Source organism: Ambystoma mexicanum, chromosome 10 (assembly GCF_040938575.1).
Source record: "Ambystoma mexicanum isolate Mex_15411 chromosome 10, UKY_AmexF1_1, whole genome shotgun sequence".
In the NCBI taxonomy this organism is placed as follows: domain Eukaryota; kingdom Metazoa; phylum Chordata; class Amphibia; order Caudata; family Ambystomatidae; genus Ambystoma; species Ambystoma mexicanum.
Window position 1 is genome coordinate 82,657,241 of NC_090932.1, and position 26,827 is coordinate 82,684,067.

Genomic DNA, 26,827 nt, shown 5'->3' on the forward strand with positions numbered 1-26,827 from the left:
CTAAACACATTCATAAAAACACACCACTGTGCTTGAAGGTACACAGACCAATGCAGAAGACCCTATTTAGAATACCTAACAGGAATTCTAGGGAAGTCAAACCTGGCCATACACATTTAGTATAGGTCCCACCTATTCTTGGAGTAAAAACATTAGTTACTTTTAGATTACTTGCAGTAATACAAGGGTAGTAGACCGTGTTAGTTATACATTGACGCTCAACACAGAAATCACATAGTAAACCAACTATTCAGAAAATTATATTTGCAAGGTTAACACTCATTTGAGGAACAGTAAAAACCTATAACTCTTCAGGAGAAGTTGTACTAGGTGAGTAGGACTTTATGGTGTAATATACAATTAGTTGTTTTTCAGCTCAGTGGGACACTGACTAAGGTAAGCAATAACTTATTTTAGGATGGCACACAGCTAACTCAAGGTAAGTAAAACCCATATGCTTTCGTAAAGGAGCTACTAGCAACCTAAAGGCAAGTATAACCTAAGGCCGACTTATTCTGGACAGTTTAACAGCAAGTTGGGGGAAGCAAGACCCAATTGGGAACACTCATACATTTATAATGAAGTGAATATACAGGAATAGTGAAGTGAAGCCAACATCATTACTTTTGGGGAAGAGGCACAACCAATTCACAGGTGAGTAACTTAACCTGAAATCTACTTTGTTAGAATGGTGAAAGTTTCTAAGGAAAGTAAGACTTTACATCTACTTTTCAGCAGAACATATCCAAGGTAAGTAATACATCTTATTGTAGCTGTTCACTTTCGGAGGGCAGTTACCAACCAATACTTTTTTACAAGTGCACTTTTCAACACTTGTTTTACTTTTCAAGGCAGACCCCTTAAATTATCTAGCCCTTCCCAATTTGATGACATGACTTCTGTGAGGCAGGAGAGCAGGGTGAGATAAGGCTGAGTTGCAGGCAGTCAGTTCCCGAGGAAGACTGTTCACACAAGTAAGTATTCTACTTTCAAAGCTAGTTCAGGGTCCAGGGACTTAAGACGCCCTAAGAGGATTCCAGCAGTGGTCCTGGGTGAACTGGATGAGTGGCCTCCCAAGCACGAGAAACCCCCCTGAATCTACATAAGAATCACAAAGGCTTAAGGTAAGTAACTACTGCATCCAGTGCAGTAAGAATTCCACCAAGAAGACTTCAGGATCTGCAGCCAAAAACCCAGCCGTTGATATCCTTTACCATGAAGACCGAAGACGGTACACTGGAAGGACTTTTGAAGGAGGGATCACGGGGAAGGCTCTAGGCAAGAGGATCTTTGCATGGTTTACTCAGCACAGAATAAGGGATTGCACGGGGGAGACTTCAGGATCTGCTGCCAAAAACCTGGTCGCTGAATCCCCTGTCATGAAGACTAAAGACAGGACACTGGAAGGGCTTCTGCAGCAGGGATCAACGGGGAAGGCTCCAGGCAAGAGTGTTTTTGCAGCTGGATGCGGCTCTGTGGATTCTGGCACCCTTTTCATTTTCAGGAGCCAGAAGAAGACTGTCGCTGGTCTGATTCTTGTTGTTTGCAAGGTACAGCACTCTGGTGAGGACTTTTCTGGCTCGATTCACGTCCCTGGAGCTCCAGCAGGATGCCCACAAAGTTTCAGCAAGATTCGGAATTAGGAAGACCGTGCACCACACATTGGCTTGAGGCCCTAGGGTATTTGGGTATTGCAGCCCGCAAGGTCGTAGCATGACCTGGGATGGCTCAAAATGCAGGACTCTAGTCCAGTGGGTCTCACCAGGCTCTGGGTCGGGGTCGTCGTTTTTCGTAGTCCCCAGGTCAATTGGAAGGAAGGGCTACAGAAGGTTGTGATTACACAGCAGGCTATCCGGTCGCTAGAAATAGTTTCAGCTGCGTTTTCGTCATCTTCATCTTCCTCTTCAGATTCAGGTCCAGTGGTCGACTACCTTTTCAGCTGCCAGGATCAGACTTTAATGCAGGAACCCAGCCAATCAAACAGCCATGCAACATTCAAACTTAGGGGGTTGGCAGTCCGATCAGGACAGCCAGACTCCCAGTTTGAACTGGATTCCGGCAGTCCGGCTGGAAGACAAAGGGGTGCGAAGGTTTGGACTTCTTCCTCGCTTCCTGCCTTCACCGACACACTGGAGCCTGGGCGAGGAATCCATAGGATTCCTGCCAAAGATAAAAATCACACAAAGTACTTTGCTGCACTTGATGTTGGGGGCGAGAGGGAGGAACAAGAAAGGACAAAATACTGAAATGGCAAAAAAAGATGGGTTTATTTTGGTAAAATGAGCACCCATGGTTGCCTTTACTGGGGCTGTGGCAAAGGTGCCCCGAAATTAGTAAAAGGTTCACTGCCACCAGCCATTAAAGGTTAGCTTGTCCCTGTAACAGGAAGGTTACAGTTAAAATGAGAATGGGCATACATTGGATCTCCCCAGCACTCCACATAAGGTGGGGGGGGGTGCTGGTCTCACCTAATAAATACATGTAAAAGGGAGCCAAAGTTCCTGTCAGGCTCCTGTTGTCTGGCGCAGAGGCAGCACAAACACCTGCCTCCCCGTTGGGTCTTAGCACCTGGAATGTAAAAACCACAGGCCACCTTGACCCGCCGGGGAAAGAGGGTTAGGGTCCGTTGGTTTGGATGGGTAGAGGGAGTTCAGGATAACCGGAAAGAGGGTTAGGAAGTTGTTATGGATAGGTGGGGGTTCTTTAGGGAAACATACTCCTCGGCTCCTGTGCGCCGCTCCGATGGACAAACTCCGCCCATGCACTCATGCACCTCACCCACACTGTGTGCCCTTCGAAGGGAGCCTTTGTACTGGAGCTCCTAAACCAGGACACTACGACATTAAAGTACTGACCAGTGCAGTAGGACACTTATGACATTAAAGTGCTGACCAGTGCAGTAGGACACCTTTGACATTAAAGTGCTGACCAGTGCAGCAGCAACATGAAGCACACCGGCATTAACTCATGCAGCATGCTTCCCAAATCATGTGCGTGAACACCAACCCCCCTCACATTATTCTCATGCACCAAAAACTGCACTTAGCTCTGATTGCTGGCTGGTGCCTCCGATCCTCCTGACTTGTTTGTGTGCTCAGCCAAAGTACGCTCAGCCGAAGTACGCTCAGCTTTCACTGCAAAATACCAAAACACATTGTCAGTGCGGGCGAAAACAACTCGTAGTTGACTTCACTCCGAGTTGCCTCAGGAATGTTTTCCCCGCATTCAGTGCGTGGGCAATTAGTCACGGCATTGCCCAAATCATGCAGGGTCTATGTATGGATTCCCAGTTTACAAGGGGACTCGTGCGCGATGCTTCTCGTGCCTCTGCCCCAGTTCGCGGTTCGGTATCTAAACCGACAATCCCAGCCGAAAGCACAGCCGACAACAAGTGCTTCAAAAAGAGAAACTTATCTTTGGTTGTGCGCGGGGCCTGGGGTGTTCAGGCGGAAGCTTATGCCCCGCGTAGGCGTGCCTGCCGGAGCTCGGATGAAACACGTCTTCTCTCCTCTGCGTCCGGAATTGCGAGCGTCGTCCCGATGGCGCGGCTCGCGCATGCGCATTAGCGCGGGCGTGGCATTTCCTGACAGCAGGCTCGTGCAAGGCACGGCCTGCTGGGAAATGTAGTTCCAAGGCGGTTCTCCATCCCAGGGACTTCTTTCTGCAAAAGGGATGGAGAACCCGCCTTGAGTACTGGGTAGGGCTTTTTAGGGGGGCTAACACCCCTTCTGCAGCCCCCACAGTGGCTGCAATCTGCTTTTTGGCCCCAACACGTGGCCCAGCCCTGACAGTTCCTTTCTACCCTTGGGAACTGTAGTTCTCTCAAGGTTAGCCAGAGAAAGTTAAAGGAGAGCCCGAAGGGCAACAATAGGCAGTATGTGCTAAAAGTTGTCAGAGGATACAATTTAAAAAGACACCATGGAGAGTCTTAAAAATAACATCCATAAAAAGAGTAAACGACTGTTGAAAAAGGTTCCCACTCACTGAGGTATAGAGGAAAAATAATTCACCAGTAAAGCAAAAAGGTCTGGGGTTGACACAGGTCAGGAAGATTAATCAATGCTATGAAAATCTTACCTAACAATACCAGTCATGTTTTAGATTACCAATCAGGGTGGCACACATTCAAGACCACTGTATCTTCTTGCACAGCACTGGTGCATCGAGAGAAACTTTCATCCCAGCACATAATGTGCTAGGCGAGCGCAGCTGTCTTGGGACGAGCTGAGCAGGGTTCTTGTGCGGGTACATGAATAGGAACGTGGCAGAAGCTTATTCGAATGGATTTTCACAGCCTTTGGTACCCCTTCAGTAGACCGCTTTGCAACAGCCGAGAATAAAGTGCCTAGCCTTCACGTTCAAATGCTCACAATAGTGGGTCACTAGGGAAAGAACTATGGATGAACTGGTGCGGGATGTTTTCATATGCCCCTCCACCGCCAGACACCATTGTACCCCAGTTAAATCACCTATTCCCGATTCTCCTTGCACTGATCCGGGCGAGACCAACGTGGTAACCCCACCACCTGAGCATGTCGTGTGTCCACCGATAAGGCACCGACCAATCTGCAACCTACTGACATAACAGCATCAGAAAAACACAGCCAAGTCTGCACACTTCGAACTTGGCAGTTTGGCCATTTACACTTGACGCTACGATGGATGGACATCTTGGGTGAGGCATGAAAACCATGAAATTGAAAGTGGTTTGTCATTTGGTGTTCAAAGAAATCTGTTAACCCAATTGACTTCTCACCAGCAGATATTGTTATACTTTCTCTTTCTCCTTGATTGAGGGTTGACTTGCAATTCTCTCAAGGTACACTTGTCAGCACAAGCAGCATATGTACCTTGTCACAGCACAAGCTATCCTGATGGAAAGTGCTGTTGTGAAGGAGTTTATGCATGGCATAAAATGAATTTGCCCACTGCTTGGGATCTTAATACAGTTCTAGTAGATTAATTGCGCCCGCCCACCCTTTCAAACAAATGCTTAAATTCCCCTTAAAAAGGCTAACTTAATTGCAGTAACCTCTATTGGAAGGATGTGTGCGCTTAAAGCCCTGTTGGTCATTAAACACTTGGTCACCGTTCAGAAGCATAAGTTGGTTCTTAAAACATATCCACTCTTTCCACCAGAGTTTGTTTGTTTTATTCATTTGTAGTGCTCTCCAGACCCGAGGGTATCGGGGCGCAAGGGCAACAAGGATATTCTCAGCTTGGTTACATTGCTGTACAAAATGTACAAGTTTATACAAAGGTAATATAGGTGCAGGTACAAAACAAGTGCATTAACAATATACAAAATGTACATAGGAGGCAAGAATCGGATGTTACCAGTCATTTTCCTTTATCCATTGGATATAACTGCGCCTGAAGTGAGGGTAGGTTTGGGCTATTCATAGAGATGGAGGCAAGGAGTTCCAGGGTTGGTCCGCTTTCACCTGGAAGCTATTCCCTCCAGTTTTGGATCGTTTGAATCTGGGCACTGTGAGGAGGTTGGAGTTTGCTGTTCTAGTTGATCTGTAGGGGTGTACCTCATGAATCTGTCTATGGTAGCGTGGGGCTGCATTATTAAGGCATTTATGTGTAAGTGAGGCTACCTTTAGCAAGATTTTGTCAGTAGTAGTAAGCCAGTTGTTGGCTCTCCTGGTGTTGGTGATATGTTCTTTTTTGGGGATGCACAGAGCTGCTCTGAGAGCATTATTTTGCAAAATGTGGATTTTGTTTATAATATATTTGTTGGCTCCAACATATAGGGCATTACAATAATCCAGTTTGGATAGGATGAAGGCTCTGGCTAGGGTGATGGAGCTGTGAGTTGAGAAGAAGTGTTTGGCTGCTCTGATTAGTTTGCAGGTGTATGCTGTAGAAGAGGCCATGGAGCTGACCTGTTTGTGGAAGGAGCGGGTGGCGTCAAGGTAAAATCCCAAGGTTTTAACTTCCTTGGCCACAATAATCAGGTTACCGTTTGTGATAATGCTAAAGTATTTGTGGTCAAGTTTGTTTAAGTTGAGGGCGGTGCGTGCCCAAGATGATGTGCTCTGTCTTGTCCTCGTTCAGGCATAGACTGTGAGCGGCCATCCATGCCTGGATGATGAGGTACACCTTGTTCACCAAGGCCAAATCCTTGTTGTAATCTCCTGTCAACGTAATGAGGATCTGGGTATCAGCGTAGTTGCTGTAGGTGATGCCAAGACCATCAAGATTGTCGAAGGGGCTTCGTGAACACATTGTACAGAGTGGGGGAGATGCATAAGCCCTCGGGACCCCACAAGTGATGGGGATCGGGTCAGCGGAGGCTGTGGTGCAGAAGACACGCATGGACCTGTTGTTGAGGAAGGATTGAATCCAGCCGGTGGCCTCTTGCGAAAAGTGGGCTGCTGAGTCGAGGTGGTTACAGAGTATTTTATGGTCCACTAAGTCAAATGCCGCTGAAAGGTCAAGTAGAAGTAGTAGGGCCGTCTTCCCGTTGTCTCTGAGGGTGTCAATTTGGGCCTGAAGGTCAATGAGGGCTGACTCAGTCCCGTGTTGTGGTCTGAAACCTGATTGTCGGATTCCCAGGAGGTGATTATTTTCGAGGTATTGCTGTATTTGAAGATAGGCTGTCTTGTCTAAATTTTTGAGCAAGAAGGGGACGGTAGTAATAGGTCTGTAGTTCGTGGGCGTTGAAGGGTCTAAGGAGGGTTTTTTAAGAAGGGGAGAACCCAAGACTCTTTGGGGTTACTGGGGATGGTGCCTGAGGAGAAGGATGAGTTAATGAGTTTGGTGAAGGTTCAGAGGTCTCTGGCAGCGTCTTTGATAATTTATGCGCGGCAGGGGTCACCTTGGCAATTCAAGGGTTAGAGGGTGAGGATCAGTTTTTCAACCTCTAGTGTTGATACTTGGGAGAAACTGAATCAGAGGGGGGGGGGGGTTTAGGTGTAGGAAATTGGGGAGGAAGGGGGTGTTGGCTGCATGGGCGGTGCGGGTTAAGGATTCTTTCTTGTTATTGATTTTGGCTAGTAAGTACATTTCCAAATTCATGTCAACCAGTACCTAGAACTGAAATCTTTCTTTCCCAACCCAAAAAGTAAGGGAAAAGAACACTTCACACTCTGGTTCTGCTGATGTACACTACAGTCCTTCCAACAAAACTGCAGAAAACGACTCCATTCTGTGTTCTTTTTCAATATGAAGAAAAGGTGGCTGACCAAATCCACCATTGCAGGAAGGATTAGGTGTATACAGCTCTACTACACTTTAGCACATAAACCACTTGTTTTTCCCCAGAACACATGCCACACTTAGTACTGGAGCAGTGTTGGCTTTTATTGCAAATGTACTATTAGATGCGATCTGTAAAGCAGCAACATAGAGATCAGTTCACATAACACTATTGAACCACATGGGCATGGGTGGATTCCCAGGTAAGCCAAGATGTTCTAAAGCATTTGTTTCCACCTGTCCCTTAAGCTCACCGCCACCTTCTTCAGGTACTGCTAGTTAGCCAGTCTATGTACAGTTTATGAATCGACACAAAGTGCCGGAGGGTAGTGGGCACTCCCGTCTCCTGCTCACACTCTGGAGTTGGAGTACCAACCAAAGTTTAATGCAACTTGATTATGTTATGTAACAGAATTTTAGAAGAGGTTCTAAGGAAACAATATAACCGTATCGAAAAATAATTTTAACTAGGTGGGTGTATATATAATCTTCATAGTGAGCTCAACGTGTTTTGGGAATTTCTCTTCATCTAAGACCTACATGATGTAAAGAGAATCAGGTTTGTGAAAAGGTGGGAACAAATCCTCAAATGTTCCCTCTGCCTCATCCTCACAATAGAAGAACTAGCCAAGTCTTTCACATATTGACAGAGATTATCTATCTGAAACAACTATCCTCTCTTTTCAGGAGAAAAACTCTTTAACATTTTGGAAGATGCTAACAATAAATTAGTCTCATCGTAAATACAGCGAACAGTGCAAAATTAGGAAATTTAGGAGAGATATTGTTCATGGCAAGAGTTCTATAAATGGAACAGACCTAACTTCCTGAAAAAAAACTACAAACACCGGTTCAAGGGACACAGAACGCACAAGTGAATCATCAGGTAGTGAGTTTGATCCTTGCCCGTCAGGGATCCAAATACACAAATGGAATCCACTTTACCATCAACCACTGAAAGATACTCCTAGACCAGAAGAGGACAGCAGAAATCAAAGACCAGTGGAAAAAAGCATTAACGAGTGGTGAGCCGCTCTAACAGAAGTCAGAGTGAAGAAACATATGTGGAGTGTTTCTAAAATTCTGTTACATAAATCAAGTTGCATTAAACTTTGGTTGTTACGCCACTCCAGTGTGTGCAGGGTCTGGAGTGTCCACTTCGCTTGGGCTTAGTCTGCTTTGAGTCTTTAAGTGCAACGTCTGTGCCAGAGTTGCTTTTTTCTCTCCTGCACCCAGATCACCATAAATTGACAACATATGATTTTAAATTATGCACCAATTTCTTTAGAATTTGGTGTGCTTTCAGTATCTTATTGTTTTCCAAGTTTGTGACTCTAAGCAGATATATTCACAAGCCTCAGAAGACCAACATTACTTAACAATCTTCTTTCTGTGGCTTGTATCTGCTTAGGATCTCCTGCACCCTCCAGAACATGCATGTGAAGGTTCTTGAGTCACTGTACACGTTTGATAAAGATGGTATGACCGGGAACGCCTCTGTTGACTCCACTTTCTCGAGTTAGAAAAAATATAATAGTCAGCCACTAGATGACTGCTGATGTTAAGCATGTGATTCTAAGCAGTTGTAAGCCTCAGAAAGACTATTACTGGGTAAGTAATGTTTGTCATGTGTATAGTCACCCTTAGTTTCTTAAGGTCATCCAGACGTGGACCCCTTGCTCACTGTGCTCAGAGAGGCACTGCGCCACCTCACTGATGGAGGCCCAACAAGGCTGAAACACGTGCATCGGGTTGCTGTTGGTACTCTTGTTCAGAAGGGAATTGCCATAGCATTTCGGTGCTGGACTGCACATGTGGGTGGGACAAAGACTGATATGCAAATGGATATTTCCCATCTGTGAAAGGTACAGTGAGCTAAAGTGTGGCCGCGGACTCTCGAGTGGGTACCTTTCCAAAGAACAGGTCATTGGGCTGTGTTCGTTCTCGCAGAGGGGGGCGCCTATGGACTATTTATTCATATATGTATACTGCTCTACTGTATTACAACTTATTTGAACTTTGTATTTTTTATGTAACCTTGTAGTATAATGGGGATCATGGGTAATCTTGGAGTAGGGCTAGTGTTACAGGTAGGTTCCTGTGGAAGCCACATTTTTTTTAATTCGAAAAACAAAATGTAATACTACACACCAACCAGTAGATTGTGGCCTGTGCAAATCATGGGATTCTAAGCAGATAAAAGCCACAGAAAGACAGTTGCTGGTGAGTAATATTTGCCATATGTTTGTCAGCATTTTTGTGTAGTGTATTCTCTTGCTCTTGAAGTGTCATAGAAATCCTAAGAGACTTAAGGTAAGTACCCAAACCAACACAGTACCTCAGCATTGAAGATTTTGCAGGAGGAGGTTTTCAGGATCTGCAGCCAAAAACCTTGTCAGTGGATTCCTTGTCGTGGTGACTGAAAACAGGACCTTGGAAGGGACTTTGCAGCACGGATCAATGAAGGCTATAGGCAAGTATTTCCTCACGGCTGAACGCAGTTCTGCGGATTTGGTGCCTTTTCAAGGAGCACAGAAGACAGAAAATCACGATTGAATTCTCGTTGTTACAAAGGTCCAGCACTGTGGTGAGGGGACTTTTCGGACTCAAATCGTGTCTCTGGAGTTGGACCACACAGTGGCTCGAGGTCCCAGGGTACTGGGGTATTGCAGCAACGCACAGTCACAGCATCAGGTGGGATGTCTCAAAATGCAGGTTTTCCGGAGGCTAGTGTGTCTCACCAGGCTCTGGGTCAGCAGCGTCGTTTTCGGAGTCCCCAGGTCGATTGGAAGGAAGGGCTACAGCAGGCTCTGGTCGCTGGAAATCATCTCCGCCGCTTTTCCTTCATCATTCTCTTTGGTGTTGGATCCAGTGGTCGACTTGGCTTCAGCTTCCATATTCGCAGTATTTAATAGGAACTACAGCACAACCTCTGCATTCTCTCCCTGCGTTTTGCAACAAGGGGTGGTCTGGTTGTCCAATCAGGACAGCCAGCCCCCCACTGGAATTTGTCCCCATTCAGGCAAGGAGGAAGACAAAGGGCTGTGGAGTTTTGGACTCCTCCTTCGCTTCCTGCCTTCAGACAGACTGGAGCCTGGGTGGGGAGTCCAGGGGACTAAAATCACACAAAGGAATTTCCCACCCTGGATGTCTGGGGAAGGAACAAGTAAGGACAAACACTAAAATGGTGAAAAAAGAAGACTGGGGCCCATTTAGGTAAAATGAGCACCCTTAGCTGCCTTTAGTGCAGCTATGAACACAGCCTACAGTAAAGGTGCACCAAATTATTAATACAAGGTATCATTGCCACCAGCCATTGAAGGTAAGCTTGTCTCTAACAGAGTTGTTACCGTTTTAATGTGAAAGGGGATACATTGTATCGCCCCAGCACTCCGCATAAGGTGGGGGTGTGCTGGCTTCACAAAATAAAATGTAAAGGGGATCCAAAGATCCTTTCTACCCTTGGGAACTGTAGTTCTCTCAAGGTTAGCAAAAAAAATGGGGCAACCCAGCGACAGGCACTTATTGCCAATAAGTTGTTAAAGAGGATAACTTTAAAAAGACACTATTGAGAGTCTACAAAATGACACCCATAAAGAGTGAAAGATTCTGTGAGTGTGGAAAAAGGTTCCCACTCAGAGGTATTAAGGAAAAATATCCCACTAGTAAAGCAAAATGTTCCGGGGTTGACCCAGGTCAGGAAGATTTACCATTTCTATGAAAATCTTACCGAACACCCACATTTTAATATAGGGCTGTATGACACAAGTTGGTAGTGTGACTGAGCAGCCAGGCTTATCTTAAGAGGGGTAATGTGAGATGTTCAATGAAATCGGTAAATGCAGATATCCAAGTGAACACTTGTACACTTAGTTATATAATTAATTTCTTTATTTATACACAAATATTTTAAGCATAGTCTAAAAGGCAGTAACATTAATCCCAAGTTAGGATTCAATTAAAAAAGTGAACAATAAAGCAGTTGAGTAATTCATTCATGTTACACATGTTCCAGCAGTGAGGTCAGTTGAGGTAAGCATAACTTTTATATTGATATCACCTTTGCAGTATTTAGTTATTTAAGGAAGCAAAGGTTCGGGTTAGATCAGAACAGACTGATGGGTTTATAAGAACAGTTAGATTCTCCCAAGGAGATGCAGGCAGTCTGTTATCCCAGAAAGTGTTTAACATTTAAAACCTGTAAGGCAACAAGCACTGCCAAAGCCAATCGGTTCAGAAGGAGGCCTTTAAGGAGCCAGGACAGCCAACGCCAATGGGCAAAGTCAAAGTTCTGATGCTGCTCTTCTTAGAAAAATGTTCTTAAATAGTGTTCAAAAAGAAATCATAGCATCTCAAGAGGAGTCGCTTTTAGAAAGCACAAGCTGTATGGCCAGTGCAAGTGAGTTGAGGTTAGCTCGGAGTAGGGTTAATACCACTCCCAAAGGTAGGAAGCACCCCAAATGGCAAAAGGATAATGTACCCCAAGCTCCACAGTACCTTTGAAATGAAGTTGTTCCAGTTGGATGCCTTCTGGAAGCAATGCATCAGAACATTGTTCCTTGTCCTTGGTCGTCATGATGAAAGGGAGGATGTCTGATGGGCCCCTGCAGCAGCACTCTAGAGAGGGACTCTGCAGCAATGGATTTCTGTCGATTCAGCGGCTCTTTGTGGTTTTGGAGCCTTTTCCTAAGCACCAATGAAAAGCGAAACGCTCTGGTTAGGTATTCCTTGATCCTGGACTCTGGTGAGGGGACTCTGGATGCAGATTTCTTTCATATCTGTAGGGTCCTCTGGAAGCCCACAAAGATCTGGCCGGATTCGGACTTTGGAAGACAATGCACTCGCAAGTGGTCGAGGTACCCCGAGTATTGGGCTTCTGCAGCCTTGGAAAGTCGTAGCAAGGCTGGGGTAGCGCCAAAATAGTTTGTCTTGAGGCTAGCTGGTCCCATCAGGCTAAGGGAGAAAGTCCTCCTTTACAGGTCTTCCCTGTTGATTAAAAAACAGGGTCAGCACAGCTGCAGGGCTTCACCGGGCACTTAGCGGTTCAGGTGGGTGCTGCTGGCGTCTTCTCTTGTCTTCTGCTTTGGATGTTGTCCTTCAGTGGTCGACTGCTCTTAGTCCCAAAAACCTCGCTTTTTATGCAAGTTCCCATTCATTCACAGCCCTAGGCTGTCAATCGCACAGCAGGGTGGCTATCCTCCAGGACAGACAGCCGGCCAATTGGAACTGTTTTTACTTGGGCACACTTGGAGACAAAGGACAGGGAAGATTTGGGACCATCCCTCACTTCCTGCTTTTCCAGACACACTGGAGCCGGGGTGGGCTTCAGGGCTGAAGCCAAAGGCAGAACACATAAAGGACTCGAACATGATACAAGCGGAGTAAAAGCCCAGAAGAAACTAACAAGAAATGGTGAAAAAAGAATACTGGGCCATTTTGAGAAAATGGTCACCATTGGGTACAGCACTGCAGCTGAGGTATCAGCCTGCAGATACATGTCACTAGGTAGTTAAAAAAGAAACCACTGCCACCAGCCATTCAAGTGAGTTGGTGTAACAAAATGTTACATGAGGAATGGGTTAAAGGGGTTACTATGTAGCCCCCCCCCGGAACTCTGTATAGGGTGGTGTGTGCTGGACCCATAAAATAAACGTAAGAAAGATGGGGATCATCTTACTAGACTTGAACAGTAGTTCACCCAAGAAAATGTATTTAAACATTAAGAGAAGTCCAAAGGACTTCTGAGTGGCACTGCACAATAGGTGCTGTGTGTTGCAATGCAAAAGCAGATGTCTATGGAGTTTACCAGACCCGATAAAATAGTAAGGAACATAGAAAATCATAGTCAGGAAAACACATGAGTGAGTGTAGAGAAAAAGGTTGCACTCCTGAGTCCAGCAAAACAGCTGGGGATCCCTAGGCTAAAGGGAATTGGCACATAAATGAACATTCTCCCCAACATCACCTGAAAGGGGTGAGGAACTGGCAAGCAAGCCCAGCAATGCTTTCCCAGTCTGTATAGATGCAGAGAAGTGCAGGGAAAGTGGCATTGCCTTGGCCGCTGTCCCCTCTGCAACCCGGAGTCCATATCCCCATTGAATTGGCCTTTGCCTGCTCCTCTCCTGTGGAGGAAGTAGAGGTAGTTGTCCCTGCATGTCAGGCAGTGGCAGTGCATTTCCGATGCCTGACATATTTTCACAGAGCTATTGCCTTCCTTTCAAACATTCACTCAACCACTCTTCTCGCGCTTGCCCCTTCAGATACACTCCTACAGAATGAGATGATTCAACTTCTTGCTAAAAGTGCAATAGAGCCTTATCCTTCTGCAGAGCTGGGAAGAGGATGGGTGTTGTCCCATCATGGATCTAAGGCTGCTAAATTTGTACCCGAGCCAGGACACATTTCAGATGGTGACCTTTGCTTAGATGCTCCAGGTGCTTGAACTGGTATGGCTGGTGTCCCTGTACCTTTGGGATGCCTAAATCCATGTGCCACTACATCCGATAAATAAGGATGTGCCTTTGGGGTAGGTAACATCCATCACCTATTCAGAGTTCTGCCCTTCTGGCTTTCCTCTGTCCCAATGATCTTCACCAAGCTGATCGTGGTTGTCAGGAAACTGAAGTGGTGGGATCTTGCAGGAGTGAAGCTGGCCCACCTAGCCCCCTAAGCCTGCATGCTCAACAATCCTGCTTCTTTAAAACTATTGGCCAGGCAAACCCAAGGGGAATGGAGAAAATAACAAAAGACAAGAACTCCCACTGCAGGTACTTCAGACCGTCTTCTCTGAAAGTTTTGACTCAGATGGGATGTTCCTAAAAAGGAAATACAACTTTAAATAAATCAATCTTCTAATCACTACTGACTACTCTCTATATTAGTACATTTACCTGTTGCCTAAGCTTGATTTGCCAATAGGCTGCTTCAGGAAGATGTATGTTGACTGTAGATACTCTTAGCGATATCTCTTCTATTTGTCTTTCTGCTCTCTTGATCTCTTTAATATCTGGTAATCTTTCTCTTTTAATAAAATATACCCAAAAAATATTGTTGTTACTATTGTCTATTATACCTTTTGCCGTATGCTCTAGGAATCATATACTCTATAAATATGTGTAGGTAATTACCTTTTTGTATTCTGAAGAATCTTTGTAAAATATTCAGCTGTAAACTTTTTATACTCCAATTTCACATACAGAGTGCTTTACAATAAATGTCTCTTGCTACACATGTATTTCTTCCGAATACCCTCTTAATCAAGGAGGAAAACAATTGCTCGCAAAACGCTGCGTAATCAGGCTGCAAAACGCTGTCCTTAAATAGATTTCTCTTCAGTTACGAGCAACGAATAAAAAATGAGGAAAACAATGAAAATCCAAAATGGCCGCGACGCACGCGCGACGTCGTTAGGTCCTTTCCTCCAAAGCGTGCTTGCAAATCCACTGAAATACGCAACGCAGGCTCAAACAAAACAAACCTGAAGTTAGTTAAATATATATTAAGAATTAGGTTAAATGTTTAAAACACGACGATACGCACCGCGCGCCTTATTAGTATTAAAGAAAAGATAAAATGTACACAAAAATGACATGCTGAACCTTCTTAATATATTGTTCATTAAAGATTCCTTGACTATTTCTTAATAAATAATATAAGGATTCTATTGTTCAAAAAACGAAATGCTCAATTGAAAGTCTTTAACATTTCAAAATGATTTGAGTCTTCACTTAAAAATTCAGAACTCCACTTAGCTTATCAATGTTCATGGAACTAGACTCTTCTCTGGCTCAGCAACTGAATCTCACTGGAATTCTTCTTCTGCAGACTTCTTCTCCTGTTACTTAACTACAATTACTACTATATTATTGGAACTCTTAAAAGGATATTACTCTCCTTAAAAATGAAACTTTAAATGAATTTTACTGGAGCTAACTAATATGTGACCTACTCTGAAGCATACTTTAATGAAAGGCAGTTGAGAATTGTTAACATTCTAATGACATCACAATGCTGCATGCTGTGAACTGAACCAATCACTGTTGTGAAAATGTTCCACCATCTTGGCTTGGGGGCATTTCATCTTTCTAATTGAAAGTTAGTTAAGGGAAATAGAACAAACTAAAAGAAATGCTCTATTCACAAAACAGAATTTATTTAATATTTCATCCACCTTCCCTTTCTAACTTTCCTGGAATGGTATTTGACATGCCCTATTCTCCTAAGAACCTTGTCAAAGTGAGGTACACAATGTGAGAACCTGACAGTGGTGGCTGCGCATTGCCGGAGGTTCATATCTATCTTTGTGCAGGCCTTGAACAGTGTACCAGACGACTAAGGTTCTTTGTGGAGACTTTATGGACCGTTGGCCTCCACGGACTGTGAGCCTGGATGCTTGACGTAAAGGGTGGTGAACTCACTGGGATGATATGACGCTGACAGAACAGTGGTCTCTTGCTGAGGCTCTGAAACACATCACTTTCCTGGAACTATGAGCCATCCAGCTTCCTTCCGTATCGGGCAATTGTTCTGATACTCAGATAACATGGTTTCCATGAATTATACCAACAAACGTGGTGGTGTGAGGTCACTGACTGTGAGCAAGGAAGTGATGCAACTAGGTTTCTGGGCTTGGCGAACACGTCAGATGGCTGCCCATCTTGCCAGAATGGAGAACTTTGTTGCACCTCTTTGCCTCTAGTGTCGGATAGAAGTGCAAATTGTTTGCTCCACGGAATTGCCCTGGTTACGTGAAACTTTGCACTCCTCTACATGTTTTGCTGATTCCGGTTATTTCATTTACTCTCAGGAGGCTGTGAACGTTTGGGGCCACCATACTCCCGATTGGTCCCAAAGAACATGGTACCCATGAATCCAACTGTCCTCGTTGCTTTCTGTTGACTGTGACCTCTACCCGAGCCCCTGCAGCCTTTGAGCAATGCTTGAGCGATGAGTGTCAGGTATAAGGAGTGGGGGTTTTTTGGGATGATATCCTAGGTGTTCTCCTTTCCACCAGGAGGCCTGCGACCCAGTCTGCCTATGCTTGTAGATGGTGTAGCTTTTCTTTTTTGTGCACTGATGGAGGTTTGGGCTCTTTGATTTGGCCAACCTCTGCTGTTCAGCATTTGTTGCTCTTTGACCCAGCTGGGCCTGCAGATTGGCAATAAAAGGGATTCCTGTCCACTATTTGTCTTTTAGTGGACCTCCAAGCAGGGTTCAATCGTTGCCAACCCACCCCATGTTGTGCAACGTTTTCTGGGATTGAGTTTCTACTTTCACCATGCACATTTGTTACTGGGTGGGGTTTCATTCTTGCGTTAACCTTTGTTATGGATGTGTTTGAGCACCTTCGTTCTTGTTTTTTGAGGTTGCCCACCCTTAACGTGATCCTTTATAGTTGCCATTGTTTCCACTGGACTGGTAAGTGAGATCCAGGCTCTTTTTGTGAAACCTCTGTATCTGATCTTCTTAAAGGCGAAGGTGACTCCAGGCACTGTCAGATTTTCATCTCAAGTTTTATCTTCTGGTGTTATACACTCTGCCTCCTTCATCTGAGGTAGAGGAGAGGTTTTACTGCCTGGTCCCCAAGCGGGCTATCGGGTATTATGTTTCCCGGGCTAGAGGCCTTGTAAGGTCGACCAGCTTTTCGTTGATTATACTGGGCATTGTGTGGGTTTGGCTGTTACCATGTAGACCCAGTTCAGCTGGTTTGTTCTCTGTTTTTGAGTGCTGTGAATTTGCTGGTAAGTATGTAGGGTCTCTGTGCCCATGAAACCAACAGCTTTGTGGCTGCATCCTCTCTGCAGAGGGGTTGTCACTGTCTGACATGTCAAGCTGATATGTGTGCTTCTCTGCACTGGTTTGCCAAACACTACTTCCTGTGCTGCTTATCTGGCCTTGTGGATCTCCAGAGTTCTAGTTTAGGTGGTGTTTTCTCACAATCCTGCCTCCTCCAGGATTCTGTACACTGTTGGTAGTCTTATGTGAGGTGAGGAATCTGTGGCAAAAAGGAAATACTTAATCCTTTGCTTTTCTTTCTGATGGATCAATGCATCCTCCTACAGATGCCTCTTCGTGGCCCCATCCTACTCCTTAAGTTAAATAGCTCTTTCAATCTTGCTGTTCTGTGGTCCCTCAGCTGCAGAGTGCTAGAGAAACGGGACAAACTGTGTTAATGGGGGCACCAATGGTTTCGTATATGCTTACCCTGAAGTCATGTCCGCCATCATAGGCATGCAATGTAAACGTGGAGCGCTGCACAGCATCTTTCCACCCCCCAGCAGAGGCTGAAAGGTTTGTAAAGTAGCTGGCACTGGTAGACGTGTAGCTAGGATGAGAACTCTGGCAGAAAGGCCTAATCCATCAGGAGTAACATTACCAAGATCGAAGCAATTTCTTCTTCTCTATATACTGGTTTGACCAGAAAAACATAGTTCAATTGATAAATACAAATGCTTTTTTGGGGGATAACCTGAGCTCTGCTACTCCGAGTAAAATGAAATCCAGGCATGGTGTTTGGTCATCTTTCCATCACCTGTATGGACGCTGAACTCCAAATTTTCTGGGTGTGATCTGTGATGAAATTCAATGCTTGATGTTAGGTATTGAGACTGGGGCGACCTTTTGGTACAGGCCGCCGCCACCACCACCACCACCACCACCACCTTATTCGTGATGCAGGCTTCCTGTTGGCGGTCAAACTCTCTAGCAGTCTGGGAAGCATCCACCCCAGGGGGAAACCCAGCTTTAATCGACCAAGTGGCAGAGCGTGTAGACGGGAAACATGGTAAAAGTGGGGAATCCTAGAGCGGTTTAGGAGTACTGCTCACAGAACCATGCACCCCACTATTGGGGATCCCAGTCCATGCATGTCTAAACTGGATAATCCTACAGAGGTGCAGAGTAGATTAGATGCTGACCCTCCCCAACCGTTTTAAAGGCTCCTGGAATGCCAAGCTGGTGGATGCATGTATTCTAGTCTTGGCTAGCAGAGATGCACGGCTCTAGCAACTTGCTGTCACCATTTTGCATGAGCAATATTTAATCTCAGGATACTTAAATGGCAAACATAACTGCTCACACGCAGGCAATTATACATCCCCAGTAAATCCCAGGAAAGATTAAAAAGGGAGCAAAGCCAAGGGGAAACATGGGAGTTGAGAGGAATGAGGTGCTGGAAAGGGCATGTCTGTGCTGTAAGCACTGACCTACAACCACTGTTTGGGCAATTGGCAGATAATTTACAAGCAGCATTTCAAGTGGCCAAAACAGTAGTATATGGCCTTGGGCATCGTTGCATCCTCAGTCATCTCTCGGAGAACTGCCAAACGACCTGCTCTTCAGACAATCCAACTATTTGACACTGAATAAGATACCTGTGACACTGACTGGGTAATGCCTAACAAAGTTCCAACCCCTTAGACTGTATACACTACTGTTGTCTTACGTCCATGTCTTCTAGTCCATTCCCCCCATGCCCCCAGCTACTTGCACAGTCTTTATCAACCTATGAGGAGAACATGGGCTCTTCAGTTTCCCTGGCTCAATCACAGTCCTACACCAATATTGGAAAAATGGTAACACCTGTGGTTTCTAGAAATATGGCTGCATTGGGTATCGGTTTCCATATTGTGGATCGTGAAGCATTGAGTATCCCGTTGGGTGCACTCTGCTGTAGTCGGCATCCCGCGGCGTGCAGGCTGCTGTCTACAGCAAAGTGGAACACCACTTAGTGACTGCATTGGTTGTGGGTATAATTTTACCCAATGTTTTCTCCAGTCCAGGGAAATCCCGAACTGCACCTATAATTCTTGAGCCAGCATCTAGGAACCATACTGATTGTGGCTACAATAACACTACACTTTCTTGCCAGCTTAACGCAAACAGACTGACCAATGGATATATTGATGAATCATTGTACACTTTTGTATTTCCTTTTTTGCCAATGTACAGCCTTGAAAAAGACCACCGAAGGTTGAAACGTGTGTTGGCTTGGCTAGGGCATAGAATGGTTTTGTTAGAATAGAAATTTGATGCCAATACCAATTATTTGGTTGTATTAAAATGAACTTATTGCTGCAAACGGTGCATTGTTCTTAGTGTTATAATTTTTCCATTGTACTCGAGAGGTCAGGGCATCACCTCTTTTAACACTGACACGCAGCGGCCTACAAACATATCTATATACTTTATTATTAGTAACAAATATATTTCATACCAAAGCGCGCAATACACTTGGTTTGCCCTAACCAGTTGTATATTGCTACACCAATATTGGGTCCCAATTTGATCAGTCCCCTGTTCCCAAATAGTGCCATAGCCACGCAAAAATTCCACTGGGGACACAACCTACCTCACCCATATGGCCCATCTAATGCAATGTACTGGAGTATGGTAAACCAAGAGCACTGATCGAATTAGCTGGCAGCTATTTTGCTCCGTCCTGTAACATAGAAGGGTCGGTTTGCCATGATACCAAAATATACAATTAGCTTGATATGACTCCCCAGGTCAACTAGTCTCAAACAATCCTACCACTGTGCCATCAATTCTGTGTTATTAGGAATGTGTATATGTGGACCTACGGGCATATTTTGAAGTTAAAGTACAGCTGGCCTTTTATAATGGGCAAACTTCATTTTCAGCCCTCATGGGAGTTCATTTTTGGCACACAATTTACTAGCTCGTTTCCCAGATTTAACACCCGATTACTGGGTGAAGTCTGGAGTGCAGGAGCGTTTTTTGATTTCTGCACATTCTTTATTTCGAACCCTGAAGGTGTACAAGGTGATTTGTTGAGCTCAGTAAAAACCTGTGCATTTTTGAAAATAGTACACTGTCTATAGGTGTTTGAGAGTAATTGACCTCTGTGGTGCTCATTGCTTTCACTGGGAGGATGTAAGGAAGGAGTGTGGGGTGGTAGGATCAATCGGAGCTACTGGGCTGTCAGTTTCCATGGGCCCAAAGTGCTGTCTTCACCCTTCCACGGCCCCTGGTTTCTTGAAGGCAGGCAAAGGGTTTACTTGGATAGTTGCTAGTGCTCTGTAAAGCCTAAAGATGGTTTAGAAGGATTGTTTTCATAATTATGCGATAAGTATTGCTACTCAATACACATAGAGTTCCTTCACATTTCTCTAATCTAGAAATAATATCATGGAAGATTGGATTACTGATGTAGCTTTGAATGCGTTTATATCCAATGGGGAACATACTTTTAGAAGATTCCGAATCCTTTTGACTACCCATGGGCTTCGAGTCCAGTTTGCACCCCCATATCGATCTAATACCACATTTCTAGCATTTTATGATGGTTGTAAGGGAACCTAGAAAGCAGACTTTTTTTTTTAAATTTATTTTCTTTTATTTTTTTTATGCTTCTGTCTGCAATAACCATCTTTTGGAGAGCAAATGAATATTCCCTGGAATCAGTAGCTGGTGCATGACGGCCGTCCTCTTGTTCAATACTGTGGTGAACACAAACACAAGAACGTGCACAATCCTGGAAAGTCATTATGCTTTATTCGCAGAGAGGATGGCACACATTGATCCCCTTTTCTCTTATCAGCTTGTTAGTTTTATTGCATCCTGGATTCAAGTCCCATTTCGAGCTATTGTACGTCAAGAATGTTCTTGTAGATACTGCTGGGAGCGATTTTGTTCCTGGGTAAAGTCTAGAAGAGCCTGATTAGCTTAGCACCAACAGCTACCAGGAACTACCTCTGGCTCCCCAAGTCAACTTATCTGGAATTCACGATGGGAACAGTTCTGCTTTGCATCTCTTGTGCAAGTTGGGTTTGTGACACACTGCATTTGGCTCCTTGTTGTTCAGCTGAGTGAGGTGGTGGCATACATTACAAATGCTGTGGCAGTAAAGATCGCAGCAGAGACTGACTGAGTAACAAACAGAAGTATTGGCATAGTAAAGGTAAGTAATAGCTGAATGAGGGAGCAGCAAGGCAGAACTGACGGGAAGAAATGTTGAAAGGAAATGAATGGAAAGAGGCACGCCAGAGTGGCGGCTCCGACATGTGTGCTACTCATGTTACAGCACTATACAATGTAGAATTTTGTAATCTTTGCATAGCTCCTGGGTTGTGATGAGTAACTCCTGCTCCGAGGAAGATGACGACAGGAGCTACTTCAGCCCCTGCTCAACTAATTCCAATTTCGACACTTAAATGGCCCTTGACTTGGATTTATGTGCAAATTGGAAATCACCATGTTGCATTCTCTGCTCCTTTATCTGCGCAGAGTATGTGTTATGCCCTTTTCATGCTAAGAGCCTTTTATTTTTTAATAAGAATGTTAAATTGTTCCATGCTCAGTTTGAGTAACTGCTAATTTGCTTACATCTACCCAGTGGAGATTTTCTGTGTCACCTTTTTTAAATAATGCATTACGGTATAATCCGGAATGGTCTAACTCGCCCGCCACTGTGCTGTGACCATATTCTTCTGGCCGTTTCCTCACATTGGCACGTTTCTCTTCCAGATTGGGAAGGCAGTGAGTACGAATCCAGGCTACCTGAAGCTGAGGAGGATCAGAGCTGCGCAGAACATTGCTAAGACGGTGAGTTCACTCTCAAGAAGCATGCATTCAGGATAATGGCACAAGAAAGCATACTGCCGTATTTAGAGGGGGGGTCCAAAAATATTGGAAAGGCTTATAAATGTGGTGCAATTTGACAAATCTACACAAACGTTTGCAAAAAGATGTTAGATCTAAATGTTTTTGTAAAGTCTGAATCGATTTTGCCAAGTGTTGGCCAAGTTATTTGACTATTGTATGTGCATGCATTTGACACTTTTGAAAAAATAAAACATGGGTGAATTTCCAGCAAACTTGCGTAAGTAATATTGGCAAGGACATTAAAGCATGGTTTTGCAAATGTGTTCGTGTTTTATTTTTTGACAAGTTGTCATAATGTATGTACAAAAAATAGTGATAGACCTTTGGTGACTGAGGTATATCCTGTGGCCATGGGCAGTGGCCAGATTGTCCGGGTCATGGTATAAGGTCATGACGTAGACAATCTGGCTACTGGCCATGACCGCTAGGGACGAAAAATGGTGTTAAAGTGGCCATGTCCACCCGGGACAGGCTATTTGGTTAAGTTATTCGAAGGTAGGATAGGTTTGAAAGGGGGAAAAAGTGCTTGTGGTAAAGGCTGCCATGACAAGGGAAGAGGGGCTGTGTACGGAGCCCCGCCTTCTCTTTCCATGTTGTCTGTCGTGGGAAAGGATTTTACTTCTTACAACGGGAGGCTGCATGCGTCCCGCTATAGTATGAAAAATCTGTTTTTGCACCCTGGGTTTCCGCTTTGGGAACCAGGGGTGCTAATGGCCTTTATCCCCCATTTCAGTGGCTGCAATGGACGATAATGGTCCGGAGCCCTCCTTATTTATTCATTTATTTATAATGCGCCGAAGCCCATAGATATCGGGCTGTGTGGTTACAGTATTTGTTGAGGAAGATAGCTTACTACTTGCTGAGAAAGGAACAACCTTTCTGAGAGCATTGTGGTAATTGGATTTGGTGTGGTGGCGCATGGAGGTGGTCCCGTAGGAGTACTGTCCAGGTAGTCTGCGAGTGAGTACACAATTGAACTCTGTGCATTTCACTTTGGTAGCTTTAGCCTTTGGTACACTCCCAACAACAGTAAAGAACTGGCACACCCATGATTCGATCTTGGTGCTAGAAGTAGGCACTTCCTCATCTTCTTGGTCCTCTCCATTGTCTTTGGAAGTACGGTGCTTTTTTTGTTGTGAAGGTCCTCCAGCTGGTGGTGGCTCTTGGCGGAGGAGGGATGGCAATCACTGATGCCATGTTTAAGATAAATTGCGGTTTTGATCAAATTCTTCCAAGTATGTACTGTGTACTAGATTGTTAATGGATAATGAGTACGAAAAGGTGTAGGAGGTGTACAAGGGAAACTTTGAAGTTCAAAGTTCCTAGATGAGTAGAAAATGTAATCCCGAACTGTCTTTGAAGCACAGATCCAATCACAAAGTGCAGACGCCTTTGCTAACACGTCGCCATGCCACGCGCAAGCGTATGGTCACGTGGCACTTTCCAGAAGGTCTGCGATGAAGTCCGACGTTCTCGGATGTCTACGGATGCTAAATTATTTCAAAAAGTTGCAAAAAGTGTACAGACATGTTAAAAATGATGCTACAAGGTGGGAAATGGCAGAGTTTTAAGATGAAACGTAAATTGGACACAAATATTGCTTATTGGGTAAGTATGATATTAGTAAGTTGTAGGAAAATAGCATGCACTGGTAAAAACCCATGAAATTCACTGACAAAACCTTGTTAAAGGGACGTTATGGTTAAGTTGCACTAATAAAAACCTATGAAATTCAATGAAAAAACATTGTTAAAGGGACGTTATGGTTACAGGTAAAACCGAAAAACCTTACATTTGCCAGTTGTGGTAAGCTAAGCAACCTTAACTCACGCCACCACCGTGCACTGCTAAGACTAACACCCAGGACATCAAAGATGACATCACAAATGTTAATGATGACATCACTGATGACATCACATATCTGGCTCACTTATTTTGGTTCACTGAAAATTCTAGGCCAGGTGGTTTTAATCACTAACAATCAGGATATTAAAATTCAAAAGATGCTGTATATCAAAACGTTAACCTTGCATGTTATTAAAGTACTTTCCTTAGGGTTTGGTCTCAGCTCATGGGGCAATAGCAGGCCTCAAACGCACAATTCATTTGTATACAGGAAGATAAACGTTAATGCTATTAACATTTTCTGATGATGCCGTTTCTTCCTTACTTTAGTTTCCCTATATGTGCCTCTGATTTATATGCATTGTGGGTCTTCATATGTATTGTTTGTACTAGCACACGTGTGTAGTAAGTCTCGAATTGTTAGCTAGTTATTACATGTTTTACATTACACAATCAACCCTGACCTCTTGTTACCAACATAATAAAAACAACCCCTTGTAGGTAGGGACTTCATCAACATTAATTTCACATGTGATTTCATCAATGATATTTGTGATGTCATCTTTGATGTCCATGGTGTTGGTCTTAGCAGTGCACGGCGGTGGCGCGAGTTATGGTTTCTTAGCTTACGATAACTGGTGAATTTCTGAGGTTTTTTGTTTTACCTGTAACCGTAACGTCCCTGTACCAATGTTTTTCCATTGAATTTCATATGTACAGCGCACCGTTACCAATGGAGTTGGTCCCCAGGCGCTCTGTCAGATCTGCAAAAGGAGAAGGCGGGATGGGTTAGTAGGGTGAGGCGGGAATAGGATAGTGAGAGTGATGGTATTCTGTTGGCAGCTTCATCTCGGTATACACTGTGTGACGAGCTTAGGTGCTAGTATGGGAGCCATGTCGGTCCTCGTGTGCTGTAGGGGTGGTTTGTGGTGTTGCAGTGTGGTGAAGTGCATGCAGTGCAAAATGTGGTTTTTTGAGTGAGTTAAGCAAGCAGAAAGTTTGAGCTTTTTTGGTTAGTGGGTTATATGTTTGCATCCAATCTTCACAGTATGGCTACTTGCCTAGATTTCGGGAATCCTGTATGGTGCGAACAATGGCTAGATTTGAGGTCCTGCATAGTGGTAGAGAGGCCCACGCCTAACGGATCAATTGAGTATAGTACCATACACAGCTGGAGTTTGAGTAATTCAGTAGCCTCTTAAGGCATGGCTGGATTTGAGGTCCTGCACAGTGGGATGAAGGCCTACGCCTAACTGAGATGTTGGTTTTGCGCAGCGCACTCCCTGTTGTAATCTAAAACTATGTGTAGTGTTGTATAATATACACACACACCACTTGCTTATAAAATACCATCACGTTAGGTGTATCGATTGCATGTGCATTTACTGTATGGGATTCATGAAAAATATTTCATGGAATATTTACCCCTTGCAGTTCTATGTACCCCATGCAAACACATCTCATAATAAAGTGGTATTTTATAAATGAGTATACATTTATTTTAGTTACCACCCTACTCTTAAGGAGTGCCAATCTATATATCGAGTTTGATGATTTGTTGTGTTTTCTTTTCCTGGTTTCTTTTGGGTTTGGTATGTGTTCATTTGGACATCAGTATCCCTCCCACTCAAGTTGTATGATGCTCCCATTCTGGTACCTGTGTACATTGCCTTGGATCTTATGTGAAACTGTTGAATGATGTTGCTTGCAGACTACGGTGTGATCTTTATCAGCACATTGGACATCTGTCCCTTATTTGTTTCTTGGTCTTGGGAGCATTTAGAAAAAACTCTTGTGGTGTGTGCGTGTGTAGGGCCATTTATGTGTTTCCGGGTTAGTAGCATGCACTTCAATGGTAGTAAAAAGTAAACCACTGGCACCAGCCATTAATTGCAGAAAAAGTAAATGTTACATGAGAAACTAGACAAAGGGGATACTAAGTAACCCCTCCAACACCCTATTGTCAGATAGTGTGTGCTGGGTCTAGAAAGTTACAAATGTAAGTAAAGTCAGTTTCACTTCACTGCTCTTGGAAACAATAGTTTATCCAAGAGAAGGTATTTAAACCTTTGGGAAATCTGAAAGACTTCCCTGTGCCACTGCACTGAAGGTGCTGTGTCACAATGTAAAATGATGATGCCTTTGGAGTTTGTCAGACTCCAAAATCAAAAGAAAGTGTTCAAATCAAAGAAAAATACATGCGAGAGTGGGGAAAAGGTCTTGCTCTCTCAGGTTAAAAATGAAAAGCCCTAAAGTTCAGCAAAAGAGCTGGGGGTCTCTAAGGTATAAGGGATTCAGCACATTTCTGAGAATTCTCCCTAACAGTCATCGTCACTGCATTTCGAATGGATTGTGTCCTCCAACGTATTCGACATCTTTGACATGTAATGTCCACAGCTGTGCTGCTTCGGAATTTTTTTCGTCAGAGGGCGTCTTACGTCAATGGTTTTGGGTCGATGTTATAAATGACGCATGACACCCGTAGCCTCAGTTCTGTTTTTTCTGAAAACGTGTTTGCTTCGAGAACTCGGCGTGCCTCGTTATCTTCTTCGAAGAATGTTTTCATCTTCTACCACTCTGACTCTGCGATCTGAGTTTAAGACATGCCGGTACTGTAAGTCCAAAATGTTGATTACGGACCTGCACCGTATCTGCTTGTGGTGTCTGGGTGAAAGTCATGATACCGACTGGTCGAAGTGCCAGTCGTTGACTGCCAAGGCCTTGCGAGGAGCGTAAGGAGAAGTTACAGGTAGGTCGGGTTTCTAAACCTCGTAAGTCCAAGAAATCTACAGGTATTTACGCTGACGATTCGAGGGGTGACTCTCCTCGTCGGAAGGAATTCCGGGGATCTCGATCCCGGTGTGGGTCCCGCCACTCGTCCTCATCGTCTCAGCACTCCCGGAAGCAGCGTCACCGGTCGCCTTCCCCGTCCTCAGTCCGGTCGCCTTCCCCGTCGAATGATGGCTCCACGAGGAAAGTGGCTTGTCCCACTAAGTCGTCAACTCCTGAGGAATGGGAGGCATTCAGGGAGATTTTTTTTTATATTTTTTATTTTATTTTTTTTACCAATCCCAGGGCACAGTTTCGCCCGCGCCTTTGGTAGAAGCCGGCAGGGAACAGTCTTGGTCCGATGCTCGCGTGCCTTCTGGCC

At 44.5% G+C, this 26,827-nt stretch overlaps 1 protein-coding gene across 1 annotated transcript in view; it reads left to right on the top strand.

The window, feature by feature from the left end:
* Nucleotides 1–26,827, top strand: part of LOC138491177 (prohibitin-2-like) — a 424,112-nt gene that overhangs the window by 305,731 nt on the left and 91,554 nt on the right. Inside the window, exon 8 of the mRNA XM_069617553.1 lies at nt 21,694–21,771. Within this exon, the coding sequence (XP_069473654.1) occupies nt 21,694–21,771 (78 nt within the window). The remainder of the gene's footprint in view (nt 1–21,693; nt 21,772–26,827) is intronic.